The sequence below is a fragment of the Lycium barbarum genome, chromosome 8 (assembly GCF_019175385.1).
Source record: "Lycium barbarum isolate Lr01 chromosome 8, ASM1917538v2, whole genome shotgun sequence".
NCBI lineage: Eukaryota > Viridiplantae > Streptophyta > Magnoliopsida > Solanales > Solanaceae > Lycium > Lycium barbarum.
In genome coordinates, this window is record NC_083344.1 from 126372760 (window position 1) to 126392892 (window position 20133).

A 20133-nucleotide genomic window follows, 5' to 3' on the forward strand; every position below is an offset into this window, starting at 1 on the left:
CGTTATATCCTCTCAAGTATTTTCGAAAACATTATCTTCTTCCCTTCATCATTGAGTAATTATACTAATACATAATAGTCATTTTACCAAAATCCTACACTTCTGTTTTCTTATCAGATTTCTCTAAAAAAAAAAACTACTAAAAGATTGTTGAAATTTTGTTTAGATGGTTACTAAAAGGGTTTTGATTACTTGATCATTATTCATCATTTTGGAGTATTTGACTTTTTGTAAAAGATGTTAGGAAACTTCATTACCAGCGGTTTAGTGTATGTATTTATTTTTCTCGTCTGTGTTACTTCTGCACTTTGCTGTTTATTTTTTGTTCTTTGTGGATTTATTGAATCTTTATTGTGACATACTTACTGTTGATGATTGAATTATGGTTTGCGGATTTTGCAGATTGGTTCTTGGATATGCATACCCTGCTTTTGAGTGTTTTAAAACTATTGAGAAGAACAGAGTGGAGATTGAAGAACTTAGATTCTGGTGCCAATATTGGTAATATTAAACACTTTGATCTTCTAATTATCTTATTCATAACAGTAGATTTGTATTATATTCTTGTATTCTTCTCTTCTGGAATTTGAATGGGTTTGAACAATCTAGGAGCAACGTTTGAGAAAACTGTTTTGCAGATATATTTGGTCTTGAGTAGTGTTCAATATGTTGATAAAATGTCTTAGGATACTATTATTCAAATGTGCTTTAAAAGCATAGACAAGCATATTAAATGGAACATTAGTTTTAGTACTATTAGAAATTACAATTTCCATATCATGAGAACAACATGAATAATAAGTATAATGAGATGAATTAAAGTTATATTATACACTAAACATGTTAGTTATCATTTTTTCCATTTTATGATAGAGATTTACCAATATTGACCTGATCGTATAAATATTCTTCGCAACTCGGTGTATAGAACTTGAACTATAAATGATTTATGATTTGGGGCTTTTAAAGCATATAATTAATCCTTAAATATAACTAATTAGAGGATTGAAGCGCCCAAAGATGTGACCTATACTTGTCACTAAATAAGTTGAGAATCATGATGTCTCATTTCAAATCTCAACGAAGACTAAAAATACTAGGTGATTTCTTATTTTTTTAATTTGTCCAAGCCTTGACGAATATGTAGAATAGTGGTCCTCTTCTTCAAAATTAGGGGTAAATTTGGACCATACATATATTCGACCTTTTTCCTTGTTAAAAAGGTCTCATGTGTTTGAAAGCTTCTGCCCTTAATGAATAAGGACATATTTGGATAAATCTTGTAACGTCAGTAGTATCGACTTTAATTATCCATCAATTTCTAACTTTTTTCTCTTAAAAGAATATCGATCATCTCAAATTATATCTTTGAATAATGGCTAAAAAAATTGATTGTTTTCAGGATTATTGTCGCGGCACTGAGAATCTTTGAAAGCTTTGGTGATTTGTTCATGTCATGGTATGCTCTTAATTAGTCAAAAACTTGTAAACCTTTCGGCTGATATCCGAGGTTCTACTTTCATTTAAACTAAAAATGACGCTAGCTGTTACATTGTTGTTTTAGGTTACCAATGTACAGTGAGGCTAAATTGGCTCTTTTCATCTACTTATGGTATCCAAAAACGAAGGGCACGGCATACATCTATAATGCCTTATTGAAGCCATATGTTGCAACGTATGAAAAAGATATTGACCGGAGTTTATTGGAATTTAGAGCCAAGGGATGGGACTTGGCCATTTCTTACTGGCAAAATTGTGCAGAATTGGGGCAAGCAAAGTTCTTGCAAATGCTTGATTTTATAGCTTCTCAGTCTAAAAGAGGAACACAACCCAGTCCTGAGGTACTGTATCTAGACAAGTTTTGCTTATAAATTTATAGTAGTACAGTTTCGTTACAAATTTGCAACAGAACGTCAATTCAGTTAACTGAATTCTGACGGATCATTGTGTTCGTCATAAATTTCGTTCACATTGATATGAATCGTGGACCATCATAAAATCGTTACAAATTCATCACAATTTTGTGATGGACTTATCAGTTACAAATTTATATGACTGATTATTTGACTAAATATGAAATTTAAGATGTTAATATGGGTTTATTATGTTAGTAATAATAGAAAGTATGAAATTCATAGTTGTAAAGTTAGTCACTAGAATGTCAATCTGATTTTTGAAATTTGTAAAGGTTACATAGAACAATATGATTCGGGGAGTAATGGCAAATATTTTAGAAGGTTGTCCAATTGGACTTTAATTGACCTTGTTCTTGAAAATTACTAGGAGTACTATCAATTTGTGGGAATGTTTACATTTAAATTGTTCTTATATTGTCAAAAAATTATGCAGCAGACTAATATAGACAGAGTGTACGATGAACACATTAAGTTGGACAGATTGACCAAACACAATTTACCTTGAAAAAGCACACATATGAATGAACAATTTGCATTTTGCCCATCAAGGCATTGATATTACCTTAGTTTCTTTTACTTTCCCACCATCACATCACCATCATTTTCTTACTTACTCCACATTAATCTTGATTTCTTTTACGTATCAATTTCAACTTTATTCATTAATCTTTTGCAGCAAAAAGATGATACCAACCATTCAGGCGGAGCGCCACCAAACACGCCATCCGGATTATTCAAGAGGAATAATAAGCAGCTGACTGACAGGAGGCCACCACCTGGTTCATCTTCACCACCACCACCACCACGGCCTTCTTCCTCCGTCCACCACTCCACATTGCATACTATTAAGTCAGAACCAGTGCACCACGAGGATGCTTCATTTCAAGACAATGATAGTTTTAAAGACCATGGTCTTCATGCTGCCAGGGCAAAACTAAGACGTAAACGGAGCATTTAAGCCAAATAGTCACACAATAAAGGAAAGATTTTTTTTGTAAAAAGTTATAATGCGATCAGAACAATTTTGCTACATTTTTCCTGCTCCATTTGTTTGACTTTCAAGTTTTGAAATGAAATTCTTTTTAGTTCTAAGTTAATAAGTTAGATATTTTTGTCTTTCCTGTTGAATGTTATAGAATCTGATATTGTGACGCATAACGCAATCAGATCGTTGACTTAATTTCATTGTATCGTAGACGTAGAAGCAAATTTGTAAGAAATTTACTGGTACCTAGATATTGTGATACTTGAAACCACATCTTTTCTTAATAAGTTTCTGCCGAATTTGCCCTTACATCTCTATCAAAAATACAACTACGTACTTTTTCCGAACACTTAACTCTATCAAAAAGACTTGATCCTCATTAGAGCTGTCAATATGGGCTTGGCCCGCGAGGCCTGCCCAACCCAACCCTTTATTTAAGTAGGGTTGGACTAAGATTTTTTTGGCCCATATAGAAGTGAGGCTCAAAAACCCAGCCTCTCTGGGCCCGCCGGCCTCAAGGGTTGGGCTGGGTTAGCCCTTGAGGGCAGAAAAGAATAATAAATAGATAAATATTTAAAAAAATATATAAGTAAATTAAACAAAAACATAAAAAGTAATGAGAAAAAAGAATGTACTTACTACTAAGTAGTAATTAGAAACTGGAGTAATATTTTTTGTTTTAGAATTTATATTATGTTTAATTTCTTTTGAACGTGATCTGAATTAGTGATTAAAAATAATAATTTATATTTATTCTCTTGATATGAATTTGCGCAACAATGGGTGGTAGAAGATTATATTTCATATTGCAAAAGTTTCATATTCAAATTGTACCAAAAATCACTTCGAAAATATTATTTCGGAAGACGAAAAAACTTAAAGGGCTAGCCCGTCCTAGCCCGTGGCCTGCTTAGGGCTGGGTTGGACTGCCATTTTGCAGACCCTTCAATCAAAAGGGTCAGCCCGTCCTAACCCATTTAATTCTTTGACCCTTTAGGGCTGGATTGGGTTGGGCTGGGCAGCTTATTTTGACAGCTCTAATCCTCATACTCGAATATCCTTTTGGAGTACTTGATTTACTTTGCAAATACCTCTTCCCCTTTTTGCTATCCATTGAAAAAGCTTCTTTTTTTTTTTTTCGTCTCATTTGGCGTCCATACACGCTTTGCGTCATGATTGTCCCCCTTTTTAGGGCATAATTTAGATTTGTCTCTATAATTAAAAGTTATGCAAATAGTACTGGAATATTATCTTTGTCGATAAATATTAGATACGGGTTTAATATTTGTACTTTTCTTTGGGTTCATGTATTGCTCAATTACAAACAAGAGTATTAGACTATCGTCCAAATTTATAATAATTTATAAAATTTTAGACCATAATATACTTCCTATAAGATTTTCAGTTTGCTGAAATGCAATTTCAAAACCGAGGTCTAAAAGGTTTTTAAATTATAAGAGAGATAAAAAGAAGATTTTATTAAACATATATCTAAAAAAGAGATAGTCAGTAAAATTTCGCTCCGCATCGGAAAATCTAATTTTGGAGCAAAACTCCCTCTAAAGGCCACTCATAGAAGAGCTCAAACCTGGATTCCAATTAAAAAAGAGTAGTTATCAATTCACCACAACATTTTTATGATATACTATTGAAAAATACACATTTTATGGAACATTTTGGGTCATATGATCCCCCTTGTTTGTCCTATTTTGGTAAACTGATGGAGCCAGCCAATACATTCCCCCCCCCCCCCCCCCCAACCCCCCCAAAATCCTTCCAAAACCTGAGAACTTTACATTATCTAAAATAACCTACTCCAAACTACTTGTCCACCCTATACCTTGCAATTCAATAGATAGGGAGAAAGCAGCTCCCTATCTTTATCACAAATACCCCCTCCCTTTTTTCTCTACTGTCCATTCAAGAACCGATTTTCATATCCTATCCAAAATGGCTTGCTCTGCTTCTTCTTCAACTGCACTTCTTTCTTCCACCTCTAGAGCTGCTGCCATTTCCCCCATTTCTCAATCACTATCCCTTCCTTCTTCTTTCAATGGACTTCGAACTTGCAAGCCCTTTGTTTCTCGTGTAACCCCTTCCCTCTCTACACGTGTCGCTCAATCACAACGCCGTCGTTTTGCTGTTCGTGCCTCTGTAAGTTTCTCTCTCACCCCCCCTTTTTTTTTTTTTACAAGGATTGAAATTTTATCTATTAAATCCTTGCTTAAGCACGCCGTCATCAATACTTTATCCTTTGAACTGTAAGGCAATGTGAATTGTATTTTTGTGGATTGTTTTTAGGGTAATGTAAATTGAAAATTACTATATGTTCACTTATATAATTTGCTACTGATAAGAGTGGTAAACTGTAGTCCATATCTAGTATTAACTATTGCAGTATGTTGTGTGCTCCATACTTGCCAAAAAGGAATTGAATGACGATGGTTTTAGTTAGAATTTATGATCACCCCTTGCAACCCAATGTAAAGGACCAAAAAATATAGGCCATGACTATCTAGAAGATATTAGACTAGGTATATACAGTGGCGATCCCATGTGCAAATTTTGGGTGCTCCAGCACCCATTAAACTCAGTCACGGAGTATATAGCTGTATAGAAAATATAAAGGAAACAGATATAAATAGTTAATAGAGCACCCCCGAACTCAAAATCCTGGGTCCGCCACTGGGTATATAAATCCAGTCAACTTAGTTTGTGTTGAGAGACAAAAAGTTACATGAGAAGACCAAGTAAAATAAAAGATATTGTCTGGTCAAAGATTCTCGAGTTTCCAATCGTCCCAAAACTTTTAATGCTTCTTCTGCTCTATGTTGATAAGAGCTTGCACGACAATTTCAAAACTTGATTGTTTTGCTCAACCAACAAAAAATTACTATGGGTTGTCAGGATGTTTGGAAATGGGAAACAGGGGGAAACAACGCCTTTTCCGTTAAGACCTATTAGGTGAAGCTTTTGGCGAGAGAGGTGATTGTTTTCCCACATACCTTGATATGGATCCCTAGAGTTCCGAGAAATTTGTGCTTCTTCACCTGGTTAGGTATGAGAGGAGTGATTTTGACAGCGGAGAGCTTGAGGAAGAAGAAGATTACCTGTCTTAGTTGGTGCTTCATGTGCAAAGAATCAGGGAAGATGTAGATCACCTACTCTTACATTGCCAGGTAGCATCTTCGTTATGGGGGGAGTTGATGAGATGGTTTGGTTTCGAGTGGGTAATGCCGAGAACTGTGAAAGAAACTATGTTTAGCTGGGCTCGTAGAAGACGGAGGAGGAGATGCAGGGCATGTGAAGTTGTCCCCTTAGCAATGATGTGGACCATATGGAGTGAGAGGAATAGGAGAGCTTTTGATGGAATAGAGAAAGATTTTGTACACTTGAGAAATAGCCTCTTTTCCCTTATTTCTTTTTGGTGCACCCATGAGGTTACTTTTTGTATAGATGATTGGGTGACTTTCGTAGAAAATCACGTATTCTTGTAGGATTTTCTACTTTTTGGTATACTTCTTGTATACGGGCTATTTAATGCCCTTTTTGTTAATAATTTTCTTACTTCTTAAAAAATTAAAATAAAAATAAAAGAGCTTGCACCATAAAAAGGTGATGATAACCTCCCTGCGGTGGTTGTGCTTATGTATTGATCAAGATTCCTCTATCTGATGTCCTTTCGTGTATGTTTTGCATGTATAGAGTGAACTCCCACTTGTTGGAAACAAAGCGCCAGACTTTGAGGCAGAAGCTGTTTTCGATCAAGAATTCATCCAGGTATTATGTTCTTTACCAAAAATTCATCCAGGTATTATGTTGGTGCCCTTTGGTATTGTTAGTCTTCTCGAGACATCTCTTTTCCGTTTTTAGTTATAAAAAGTGTCTTTCCCTATTCTGTTTTTTACTTCTCTTTTAAGTTGATAATAAGAAAAGGCAAAACATTCTATGCGTTTGTGCTCCACATCCGTGAGGGATTTCATTCACTCAAGAAGACTCATATCCCCGATTAGACTAAGCCGAGGGAAAGGGCAGACTGCCTTCGGGAAGTCAAAGACTGTCTTTTCCTTCTTTCTCATCAGGGTGTCAATCAAGTTTTAAACTTTTCTTCAAAACTGTGCTTCAATGTCCATAATACATACGAACCATAGATTTTTGGTTTAAAGGTGACAGGTTCTGCATGAAATATTGATATGTTCAAATAAGAAATAGTTTTGTCTATTTAACAATGAAAAAAGTAATTTTGTCCTTTGCTTACTGTTTTGTATGGCTTACTGGTTCTCTTTATAGAGTTATGGAAGAATGTAAAAAGAAATAAAACCGCATAGGAGTTAAGTGTTGAAAGCTGAAGTATCTAGCGAGGTTCCTCTTATTAGCCAAAAGAATAAACATTAGTCAATCAATCGAATCTCAATTCTAAAATAGTCGGTTTCAGCTAAGCGCTATACCTTGTCGGCTAAGAATAAACACCATTCATAAATTAGAAACCTTGAGGGGAAGCGTACGTTGTTGGCTAACCCATCTGATTGCAGTTGGTGACAGAAATGAGGACATAGAAATAACAGAGTGTAGTACTACATCAATATGCAACGTTTCATGCTCATCTTAAGTTATATGAAGTTTGAGATAATGATCCTAGCTTTTCACTTTCACCCCCCCCCCCCCCCCCCCCCACCCTTTAGGAACTATTAGACTTTTACACATTTAATCGAATTTTATGAATTGTATCTGCGGTTTGTGATGACAATAATTCTTTTTATTCAGGTTAAACTATCCGAGTACATCGGGAAGAAATATGTGATTCTCTTCTTCTACCCACTTGACTTCACATTTGTTTGCCCTACAGGTTTTGCACTTGAAATCTCTCTGCTGCTAATTTCAGTTTCTTTTAATGAATCTGTGCTGACTATTGTGGTTGCTAAATGTGTTGTTATAATGTAATGTCTTTTCCTGCTACTGTAGAGATCACTGCTTTCAGTGACCGTCATGAGGAATTTGAAAAACTGAACACAGAAATATTGGGTGTTTCCGTAGACAGTGTGGTATGTATTTCTTTCCTTCATATTCTTATTATGAACTTATAAATTCATTACTTGTATGTGTGTACCCAGTGCTTTAAGTGTCTGCATTTCATATGCTTACTTCTGTATAATGTGATAATTTAATTGTTATTTCTTCAAAATGCCTATAATAAGGATAGTTCTAAATGGCTTACTGTGCTGCTGCACTATCATGCCTCTCTCACTTGCTTTCAAATCGTTATATCTTTGTGATGGTACGACTTTAAGCAGAGGCCTTCAATATCTAGTTTATCTGTTGTATAGGCATGGACAAGGCTTCCTCATCACTTTTTCTCTCTCTTTTCAGGGGTGAGAAGGTGGGTTTAGGTTGGGCTGGGGAGAATTAATTCTTTGCTCATATAATGATTTAGGTTGTTATGTGAATTATGAGAAACTCATGTAAAATAAAATTTGTATTCACTATACACTCCAAAAGGTGTTTAACAGTTCCAAATGAACTTCTATATAAGAGAAAATAGTATGTAAGGGTTTTTCTTTGGACTTTAGAAGACATTTCTTTTTAATTCCTTTAATTACACCAACTACATACCCAGTGAAATCCCACAAAGTGGGGTCTGGGGAGGGTAGAGTGTACGCAGACCTTAGTCCTAACTTACCCCAAATTTCTTCTTCTTTTTGACTTTTAGATCGTTTAGTTGTGAATTATACCTTTTTCCTGATATTGTTATTATTTTGCTGTTATTTGTTATAGTTAATAAATAGAAAAGGAATAAAAATGTGGACTCTTTCATATTATTTTGTAGAAAGTAAAATTGTGATGCCTCAGTTATTTACGTGTTTGCAATTATTCAGTTGTAATATCCAATGATTTTTGTCGCTCTCTCTTGAGTACCTTTTGGATGTTTTATTATTGATTTCACGCTGTTGCTCTTGCAGTTCTCCCACCTTGCATGGGTCCAAACTGATAGAAAGTCTGGTGGTCTAGGTGATCTGAAATATCCATTAATTTCTGACATAACCAAGTCAATTTCAAAATCATACAATGTACTTATCCCTGATCAGGTATGTCGTTCTGAGAGTCTCTCGTAATTGTTTCTATCTCCAAAACAAGCCCAAAATGATGGGGAAATAATGTGTCTCATTTGAGATAGTGTTTTCTCGTGGCTTACACATTCTGGTGCTAAATGGGATCAGCTTCCCACGATTTTTCTGGTGTTGTTTCAGGGGATTGCATTGAGAGGACTTTTCATCATTGACAAGGAAGGAGTTATTCAACATTCGACCATTAACAATCTTGGAATTGGTAGGAGCGTTGATGAAACATTGAGAACTCTTCAGGTATAGATTGGCCAATGTATTTGGGCTTTTGCATAATTTGACCTGAATCAAATTACTATATTTTTGCTTATAATTTCCTTTGGGTTCGGCAAAACAGGCGTTGCAATACGTTCAGGATAACCCAGACGAAGTGTGCCCAGCTGGATGGAAGCCTGGGGAGAAATCCATGAAGCCTGATCCCAAGGGCAGCAAAGAATACTTTGCATCCATTTGAGGGGATGAATGAAATTGCTTTTATCTAATTTGTTGTTTGGAGAAGCTGGAGAGGATACTTTTCTGTAACATTTTTCCAAGGTACCGGTTGAGTTTTGGCATTTTTCAGAATAGATATGTACACTCATGTATTCTGCCTTTGAAAGCCAGTACCTTAAAATAATGTGACAACCCAAGTCCATGATTCATATTGTTTGCTTTTGCCCGACAGACCTCACAGATTTGTCCCTTGGGTTGCTCCATCATCAAGCTCAAAAGCGCACTTTCTATGCGAACTTTTGATATAACGTTATAAAGCACTTCACTTTACTCTTCCATTTCGATGCGAGATTCGTCTAAGGTGTCATGTGCAGTTGCACTTCTTCATAAACTTGCTAACCTAGAAGTCTATCAATCTCTCTCTTTGACCCGTCCTGGTTGATCCGTCTTCCGTCATGGGTGTCAAATAGTCTCACTTTATCTTACCTACAATTGGATCATAATTCAATAATTGAGCTCAGGAAATATACCAATCTTTTGCTTCACTTAACAAGTTCTAAACTATTCCTGTTTCCAACTCCTCTCTCTTCTCATGGGCCAATATTTAAATGGACAAATACTAATAGGTTCTACCCTATGGTTTAACAGATCACAGGAAACCATAGTAACCGGTGTATTATCATTGATTCATGGAACTGCTTGGCATATTTATAGATGACTACTTTTGCATTAGCTCTTTCTCGTTAGGTAATTACCGAGGCAAAAGTTGCTCGTTCAGAAGCTAATTTTCTCGAGTCCGGAATCAAAATGGGTTATTTTTGCAGCCATTAGCCTAAAATAGTATGCTTTTTTTTTTTTAGACCAAAATGAGTATTTCGTTGGATAACCAACGAAATACCCATACTCACACTGTTCCGGTGCCGAATGAATTGTTACATTTCACTACATGTGTAGCGAAATGCAACAAATTAATTTATTTATTTTTTTGCATTTCGTTGTGCAATTCACGAAATGCAACAATTTTTTTTTTTTTTGCAATTCGTGAAACTAATGATTTTTTTTTTTTTTTGCATTTCATGAAATTAATGAAAAAAATTGTTTTTTTTTTTTTTTTTTTTGCATTTCGTTGTGCAATTCACGAAATGCAACAATTTTTTTTATTTTTTTTTTGCAATTCGTGAAACTAATGAAAAAAATTGTTTTTTTTTTTTTCATTTCGTTAATTGATCAACGAAATGGTTTTTTTTTGCATTTCATGAAATTAATGAAAAAAACTGTTTTTTTTTTTTTTTTGCATTCCGTGAATCAATTTTCGAAATAGTTTTTTTTATTTTATTTCGTTCATCTAAAAACGAAATTGGAATATATATATTATTTTTTTTTGCATTTCGTTGGTAGATCAACGAAATAGGATAATATATATATATATATATATATATATATATATATATATATATATATATATATATATTATTTTTTTGCATTTCGTGTATTAAAAAACGAAATAAGATAAAAAAAAAATAGTTTTATCCTATATGTTGAGAAAATTAGTGAGCTTTATTTTCAAAAATTGAAACCACATAAGTGAAATTGACATTCACAGCTACATTACTCCGAAATTTTTATGTTGAAGTCTATTGCGCATCATCATATTATAAGTAAAGAAAACTAAAAATTTCCCGCCAATTTGGGGGAAAATTAAAATTGGAAGGGAAAAAAGAGGTTTTCTAGAAAATCGGCCCGGCCTACGGCAGTTTGCGCTGCTAGATCTCGGAAAAATATGCAAAATCACAAAAAACAATTGCATAAATCGAATATCCGAGCGCAAAGTTATGACTGTTTAAAGTTTCACCAATTTACAACTACTCTTTGACCAATTTACAACTACTCTGTTTAAGTGTTTTATTTTTTAATCAAAACATAACTTTATTTTGAATATAAATCTAATTCAATTAGATAAAAACATAGTTAGAAAATATAGGAGAAAGAGTAGTTGTAAATTGGTGAAAGAGTAGTTGTAAATTGGTGAAACTTTAAACAGTCATAACTTTGCGCTCGGATATCCGATTTATGCAATTTGTTTTTTGATTTAGCATATTTTTCCGAGATCTAGCAGCGCAAACCGCCGGCCGGGCCGATTTTCTAGAAAACCTCTTTTTTCCCTTCCAATTTTAATTTTCCCCCAAATTGGCGGGAAATTTTTAGTTTTCTTTACTTATAATATGATGATGCGCAATAGACTTCAACATAAAAATTTCGGAGTAATGTAGCTGTGAATGTCAATTTCACTTATGTGGTTTCAATTTTTGAAAATAAAGCTCACTAATTTTCTCAACATATAGGATAAAACTATTTTTTTTTATCTTATTTCGTTTTTTAATACACGAAATGCAAAAAAATAATATATATATATATTATCCTATTTCGTTGATCTACCAACGAAATGCAATATATATATATATATATATATATATATATATATATATATATATATATATATATATATTCCAATTTCGTTTTTAGATGAACGAAATTAAAAAAAAAAAAAATCATTAGTTTCACGAATTGCAAAAAAAAAAAAAAAAATTGTTGCATTTCGTGAATTGCACAACGAAATGCAAAAAAAAAAAACAATTTTTTTCATTAATTTCATGAAATGCAAAAAAAAAAAAAAAAAAAAACCACTTTTTTTCATTAGTTTCACGAATTGCAAAAAAAAAAAAAATTATTGCATTTCGTGAATTGCACAACGAAATGCAAAAAAAAAAAAATTAAAAAAAGCAATTTTTTTCATTAGTTTCACGAATTGCAAAAAAAAAAAAATTGTTGCATTTCGTGAATTGCACAACGAAATGCAAAAATAGAAATAAAAAATTAATTTGTTGCATTTCGCTACACATGTAGCGAAATGCAACAATCATTCGGCACCGGAACAGTGTGAGTGTGGGTATTTCGTTGGTTATCCAACGAAATACCCATTTTGGTCAAAAAAAAAAAAACATACTATTTTGGCCTAATAGCTGCAAAAATAACTCATTTTGGCTCCGGACTCTAATTTTCTCGCTATCTTAGTGAGACTAATCTATAAAACTTTCACTTAAACTACCAAGACTCAGAAGTTTTTGTGCGAAGACCTTCTAAAATTACGTTTAATGTCTCTGTCCATTCTCCAAATTATTAAAAAACAAAATCATCGTTTGTGCTTTTTCCAAATTTAGATCTATGCCAAGGTTAAAAAACAAAATCATCTTTCTAGACAAAAAGGATTTTTTTTTTTTTTTATTTCACGTCATTATACAAGTGGTTTCCATGGGAATATTTTTTATTTTTAACTGTAGGTTTTATTGACATGTTCCGTCACATGGCAACTTACAGTGACAATTATATATGCATGGCCTCATAATTCGACTAAGAACTGGTCTACAACCACTTGTTTAAAGAATAGTAATATTTTATGAGAATAATACGATCACTAAGATCCTTCGATTTATTTAATCATATTTCTGTTGGGAGATTCCACGCTTTGCTCCCTTGTAGACTCCCCCCATCCACATATTTTGGAGTCAATTATTTCATAGAAAAGGTTTACAACTTATAACTTTCTACTAATCAAGATAATAAAGAATTGACCATATTATTTTCTAGATGGTTCATGTATCACCTAAAAAATAATGAAGCAATAATTAACGTGTTTTATAATCAACTAGTTATTAAAGATACAATTTGTCTTGCAATTTTTCTAATTGAAATGGATTGTATAGATTTGTCCGGCGAAATATAAGTTAGCAAAATTGCTGCTGCCTCACCTACCTCCATAGATGGACCTAAAGAAACATTAAGCATCTAATACATTATCTTGGTATGTGTTATAAATAATCGAAATAATTAATTTTTCAATCTGTTTGAATAAGAAAAAATTCATGAATGACAAATAATGGGGAGCCAAAACCACTAAACTAGATGAAATGATTAGATAAAGGTAAAAGAATGGGAATATGGAGATTTCTTGTAAATATTAACATGCTAATGACTTGTAAACCAAGATTTATAAGGATATGCCCCGTGAAAATATTCCAAAGCGCAAAACACAAATGGGAAGGCCATTGGTTATTAGTAGAAAACTGGAGTAGAGTTTTTATATTGATCTCCTCCTTTTCTCTCAAAGACTGTTAGATACACAAGTTAAGATCAAGTTCATTAAAGGACGTCAGTAATTTTGTGCTTATCAAAAAGCAAATTATGTTATCGTTACATTAAATTCATGACTCGTGAATGATACATTTATTGTTAATTTCCTAAACTACGTCACATCGATTATTATCCAAAATCCATCGTATTTGACACTTGTCTGTTATTAAAATGATGCCTAACAAATAGAAATTACCACAAATTAGGAGTGGGCGTTTGGTTCGAGTGAACCAAAATATTTTCCTTTTTAAATTCTTTTACTAATGTCATCTCTTATGAAGTATTATTTCTCTATATATAGTTCCCAAAGCTCAATTACTAAATTATAAAATTGCTGTATAGCCTTGTTTGTGTGAAATATCTTGAGTTGAACATTTTTATGATCAAATTCGAGATTTATTTAACAACAAAGAGTCGGAGAAAAGGAAAAGAAAGTGGGAAATCTGACACATTTTTAACTGGGAACACCAATGGCTTTACAATAAAAAGGACATACTAGTAAACACGTCAAAAGCATAATGCCTGAACAAAATAGATCTTCACAGATCCACAAAAACTGATGCTTCAAAAGCATAATGCCTTGAGCAAAATGAACCTTCACAGATCCACAAAAACTGTTACTTTTTCTTTCTTTTTTTCCAGATTTGTATATGGTATACTGAAATTTCTAAATCGACAAGAAGCAAAAGACAATATATAATTAAGAAAAAAATACACATTTTATGTAGGAACACAGGATTCGGGCGTATAATTACATCTTTGAATTTCATCCTCCCATATCAATTTCGATATGATTTCATCCTTCTCTGGTACATGTTCCTGCAACAGAAAAAAAAATTAAAAAGACGCCAAGAATGATACATAACATACTTTTCACTTCAATGTCATCTTTCATAACCTTTCCATTTTGAAGGAAGAAGACAAATGAATAAGCTTACAAGTAGTAAAATATTAGTAACAAAAGAATAAGTTACATTCTATTTGTGTCTTGATTAAAGATAAGGTACTATTAAATATTAGGAGAAGCTTCTATCAGTCTGAAAGGCCTCAATTGGGACACAACATTTTACCAATAAAATATCAAGTTAGAGCTTCAAGTTGGAACTGTTCAAAGAACTTAAACTAGTTTTATATTTTTGTACTTTGACAAAACAAATTATGAATAAGGATGCTACTAAAAATACTATGAAGAAAAGTGAGTCTAATAATGTGAATATATATATTCATACCTCAAGTTCTCTGATCAATTCTTTGGCTGTTGGAGCAGACACGATTATGCGACGTGCAATTGGAGAAATAAAGCCTTCATCAACAGCCTTATCGATAAAAGACAATAACGAATTATAGTAACCCTCAACATTCAACAGCCCCACCTGCATAAATAGATTATATTAATATCAACGATAAAATGGCCTTCATTGCACAAAAAAAAAAATCATTATTCTAATGCTTAAGAAGCACTTTCTTGCCATTCAAACAGGATTATGAAGCATGACGATGATTAGGACGTGCAAATCTCGTGTATAATCTTTCCATGTGAACCAAAATTAATAAGGACCACGTGCTTCGATACTCTTCGAATTCATTTTTATTTTGACAAGGATTGTTTACTTGAATGTAGAATTAGGATACATCTTTAGACTAGTAAAGGACACTTTAAAATAAGGTATGTCGTGAAAAAGGTGACACACAATTTCAAATATAGAATATTTGTGTTGGTTTGTTTGAGTTTTATCAAAATCCTAATTCAAATGCAAGAGGTATAAGAGTTGAAATCAGTTGTAAATTAATGGCCAAAATGGTAAATGCTTGCAGCTAAAAGTTATGTTTACTCGGACTCTTTAAAAATGCTAACAGATGTGTGTCGGATCCTCCATAAGTAGTGTTTTTTTGCAGAATTTGGTACGACAAAATTTTTAGAGGGTCCGAGCAACATAGTCATAGAGAAGGTAGAAGAACATGACTAGATGTGTGTTGTTGAATGACAAAAGTCCTTCTAGAGGTCTTTGGAGAATGATGGCATTTGGTCAAAAGAAAAAAATTCAAGCTACGGCCAACTTCACAAGAAAGATTTCATCAATTTTTCCTTTAATTCCAAGGGAACACATTTTGTGTCAAACTTTGCGTCATTAAATACAATTCGGTCATACTTTTTACTTGAGTATATGCTTAATAGTGTCATTAGAATGTTTCATTTGGACCTTAGTCAAGACCTACCACCATTACTAAACTCGGATGGATACGTCTAAATTCGGATGGATACGTCTATGTAAAGTAATCTGAACAAAAAAGTAGATGTCTTACTGGTTTCTGGTGGATCCCAAGCTGAGCCCATGTGATGACTTCAAGAAGTTCTTCAAGGGTACCATAGCCACCTGAAAATTGATAAAAGTAGAACAATTGATGTCACTAATGTACACGACACGATCCACGCAGCAATATTCTAAATAGCAACTAATCAGGGGATAATTAAAGAACAAATTTTGATGATTTACCAGGGAGGGCGATGAAAGCGTCAGCTTGCCGGGCCATTTCAGCTTTCCTTTGGTGCATACCAGACACTGCTCTCACTTCTCCAATAGTTCCGCCAGTTAACTGTTACAACATTCATAAAATATTTAGGATATCTTAAACATGAAATGAACTCAATAGAAAATGATCTCAAAGTTTGTTCTGAGTTGTACCTCTCTTGGCATGAGAGTCTTTGGAATCACTCTGCAATAGAAAATATATTCACACAAGGTTATTAACAGTCAAAACTAATAAAACAAAGTGATACTTAACGTGAGTAATAATATTTCAAGGTTTCTTGCTATTTACAAGAATACCTTTTACGTCTTAGGACTTAGGAAGATGTTCAATATCATTGTAACAAGAATTAATTAGTGGTACTAATTGATTGTTCAGAAAATGACCCATTTAGTGTGCCAAAAAAGGGATAGGCACACAGATCAATTAGAGTATCAAAAAGACCAACATTTGATCCCATGATGTCTGCCTTTAGGTAGTCCTCAACAAGACAATTTCGTTGATAACTGAGAAATTTGCAAGGTCTAATAAAGATCTAAACTTTAAGAGATTTCAGAAAAATTACAACAATCTTATTTAGCCCAGGCTATAATGTCATCGTCTTTAACTTAAATACACCAATATAGGGCGGAATTAGAGGGGCAGAAAGGGGAAAATTACACTGTACATACTAGTCAATATTTTTAATGCTAGTAGATGATTGAACTTTTTGATGAAAATCCCACCTCCACCATTGACACCAACGATATCAGAATGTATACACTATCAGTTTAATAATTTAATGTGTTGTGACAGGTTGTCAACCTTACTTTTGTATAACTAATTTGTAGAATTCTTTTACGGCTCAGTGTATAGAAGTTAAACTCGATGCAAACATAAAGTAAACAGGAGAGGGGATGGTGTGGTTACCCGAGAACATGGCGACCACCATCATGAACAGCCTGAGAAACAAGACCCATGAGGCCCACGCTTCCACCTCCATACACTAAATCAATCCTTCTCTCCACCTTCAAACACATCAAAATCATTAGCAAACTATCATCACATCCCAAAAAAATTAATACTTCAAATTTATTTGACACTCTTTCCTTTTTAGTAAGTCCTAAAAAGTATGATTTCTTTCTATATGCAGTAACAATTCAACTTTAAATTTACTAACCCTAATGAAATGAGTTCTAGTCACACAAATTTCTATCATTTATCTCAATTCACAAATTTCAAAAGTATTTCTTTATTTTCTTAAAATTCGTGTCCACTGCAACCCCTCGGATGGGTAGTACTATTTACTCATTCTCTCCAACATTTTACATACAGTAAAACACGTAATCATTAACAGGAATACATTAGCATTATTATACGCGATATAAAATCAGATCCTCGTTCCCAGAAAACAAGTTGTTAGAGACGTGCCATTGAGTGGTATTTTAATATATTTTGTGATGCATGTGCATATATTATCAAGGACTGAGCAAAATTAAAACACACTTGTAAGGAGTCATGATAACAAGGTGGCACGTTCGGTTCCCCATGGAAAAACATGAGAATTTTCAAGAACTGAACTTATCCATAAAAAATTTAGATCATGCAAGAACACTGCTTAACTAATTACTACAGGCAGGCTACAGCTAGCGATTCCTTTTATTTTGCTCCATTAATTCTTGCACACAAAAATACACTTCTTTCTCTCTCTCATGCTAAACATAAGATAAATCCTAAACATTTTCCATCACAATCATATACCTACCTAGAAAGTTTTGTTCTTTGTATATATTAAATGGGAAAAAAAAACGAATTCTTGATTCTTGAACAAAAAGAATAGCACCAAATGAACAAGAAACAGACTAAACATGGAAAAACTTTGGCTACCAAGGGAAAAGGTAAAGAGTAAAGAAACTTGAACTAATAGATGGGTTCTTGATTATAGCTCTCTCTCTGGACCTTTATTTGATGAACAATATGAACATCTTATAAACTGGTTAAAAATGTTAAACTTGGAAAGAAATATGAGGGACTCGAATAAAAGCCATTATTTTCCATGAAAAAATACAAAACTTTCTATTTCATTTAAATGAAGAAAAAGAAAATGGAGGGGCTTAAAAACCATATACTCCGTACTATTTTTTCATGAAAGAAAATGGAGAAAAGAAAAGAAGGTTTAAAATTGTTACCAGTTCTTTGCCTAAATCAATAGCAGCTTCTTGATAGCTAGGCTTTTTCCCAGAACTGCTTCCACAAAATACACAAATCCTATGAAACTTTGATTTTCTCTCTACCTCCATTTTTTTTTATTTTTTTTTCAAAAGAAAAACACACTGTCAGTGTATGTGTTGTAGTATATTATGTTTAGTTGTTTACTAAATGAGACCAAAAGGAGAGAAGTGAAGAAAAAGGAAAATTGGGAATGAGAAGAGAAGTAGAGAACAAGCTGAAAAGTTTTTTGGCCTTAACAAGGAATAAGGATGACTTTTATAGGCCATTGTTTAGTTGAGGGCTCAATTATAAAATAATGCTAATTAATAAAAATGATTTTCTATTACATAGTTATTGTCTTATTGGCTAAAAGATGTACTTAATAGAGTACTATTATTTGCAAATTCTGTGTCTCCATTCTTTATTGCTCACAAACTGACAAAAGAAGTATATACATTCTTGGAAATATTCATTTCTTGTTGGCTTGCTTAGTTGCTTATAGACAAAAGTTTTGGTGGAGATGTAATTAGAATACTGGGTCCATAATTCCCTATTCAAGAAAGGAAAAACTCAAATATTTTTTACTGAATAAAATAGTTGAAAATCTTGATATGTTGCCCGATATTCCAACATAAAAAATATATATTTCCTCCGTCTTTAATTTATGTTAAACTTTTGGCTGTTTATGAATATTAATTTATAAAATTGAAATTTAAATATTAAAAAACTATACGAAAATGCTATCAATTATAATTTTTCGCATATCAATATTAATCAAAATTTATATTATTTGAATCTAATAAAAATGCTACATAAATTGAAGAAGAAGTAATAATCAAATGTTTCCTGTTGCATGCAATAAAGGCCCTTCTAATTTGGTGTATCATATATGCAGATAAGCTTTTGCGGGGCTGCTTCATGGTGGTACTATTTGGTAGATACTTTTTTATAAAAGTTTTTTAACCATATTAAAAAGATTTTAGAAATTACCTTAAGATGAGAAAAAGAGTTTTAGAATCCACTTAGGATTGCAGTAGAGTAATAAGTAAGTTTTCATCGTTAATTATATGTTCCAAATTTTATACATAAAGTTTAAATTTGAAACATATAATTAACAAATTTGGATTAGTTAGTCCCCCAGCAACTTTAATGGTGCTTTCCAATTCAAATATGCGTACACCCTTCCTAATCACGAAATAGGTTGGCAGCAAAAATAGATTCCTTTTGTCAACTTGGTTCTTTGAGAATGTTTTTCATTGTCTCCTTTCTTAAATGATTAATAACCACAATTTAGGAACACAGAGATTAAAAAGCTTACTTAAGAATAGTCTTTTGTCTGTCATCTCTACAGTCTTAGCCAAGCAATTGACCACTTTTAACATTTCCTTTCTATTTATATATATATATATATATATATATATATATATATATATATATATATATATATTATTTTTATATTATATATAAGTGTCGAAGGAGGATCAACATAGCATTAACAAATTGTACATAGAGCATTCCATGTTGTACTCATCTATTTTGATTATATTCTATTATATCTATATTTCTAATATATGTAAGTGTGAAGAGATAACAAACATAACAATATATATAAGTGTGAAGAGAGGACTAACAAAGCAATACAAATTTGTATCACAAGCTATTATAAATTGTACATTTTAACCAACTACTTTTTATCCCAAGTGCACATATGTCATATTACTGAATATTTACCTCATCTCATGTATACACGTATGCACTTCAAATTTAATTCTCC

General features: G+C 32.9%; 3 protein-coding genes across 3 annotated transcripts; 2 read left to right on the forward strand and 1 right to left on the reverse strand.

The window, feature by feature from the left end:
• On the forward strand, positions 1-3001 carry LOC132605446 (putative HVA22-like protein g). The gene is made up of 4 exons (XM_060318593.1): positions 1-501; positions 1403-1459; positions 1565-1841; positions 2593-3001. Exons 1-4 carry the CDS (start codon positions 383-385, stop codon positions 2872-2874), a joined length of 735 nt encoding a protein of 244 aa, XP_060174576.1. The 5' UTR covers positions 1-382; the 3' UTR covers positions 2875-3001.
• Positions 3002-4719: 1718 nt separating this feature from the next.
• On the forward strand, positions 4720-9661 carry LOC132607213 (2-Cys peroxiredoxin BAS1, chloroplastic). Its single transcript, XM_060321089.1, has 7 exons — positions 4720-5055; positions 6607-6681; positions 7666-7747; positions 7864-7943; positions 8859-8984; positions 9147-9260; positions 9358-9661. The coding sequence occupies exons 1-7, from the start codon at positions 4852-4854 to the stop codon at positions 9472-9474; spliced, it is 798 nt and encodes a 265-aa protein (XP_060177072.1). The 5' UTR covers positions 4720-4851; the 3' UTR covers positions 9475-9661.
• A 4414-nt stretch (positions 9662-14075) lies between these two features.
• LOC132605447 (cytokinin riboside 5'-monophosphate phosphoribohydrolase LOG7-like) lies at positions 14076-18602 on the reverse strand. The gene is made up of 7 exons (XM_060318594.1): positions 18338-18602; positions 17079-17176; positions 16325-16355; positions 16136-16235; positions 15945-16015; positions 14870-15013; positions 14076-14459 (listed from the first exon to the last, which is right to left on the reverse strand). The coding sequence occupies exons 1-7, from the start codon at positions 18446-18448 to the stop codon at positions 14361-14363; spliced, it is 654 nt and encodes a 217-aa protein (XP_060174577.1). The 5' UTR covers positions 18449-18602; the 3' UTR covers positions 14076-14360.
• Between the last annotated feature and the right edge of the window lie 1531 nt (positions 18603-20133).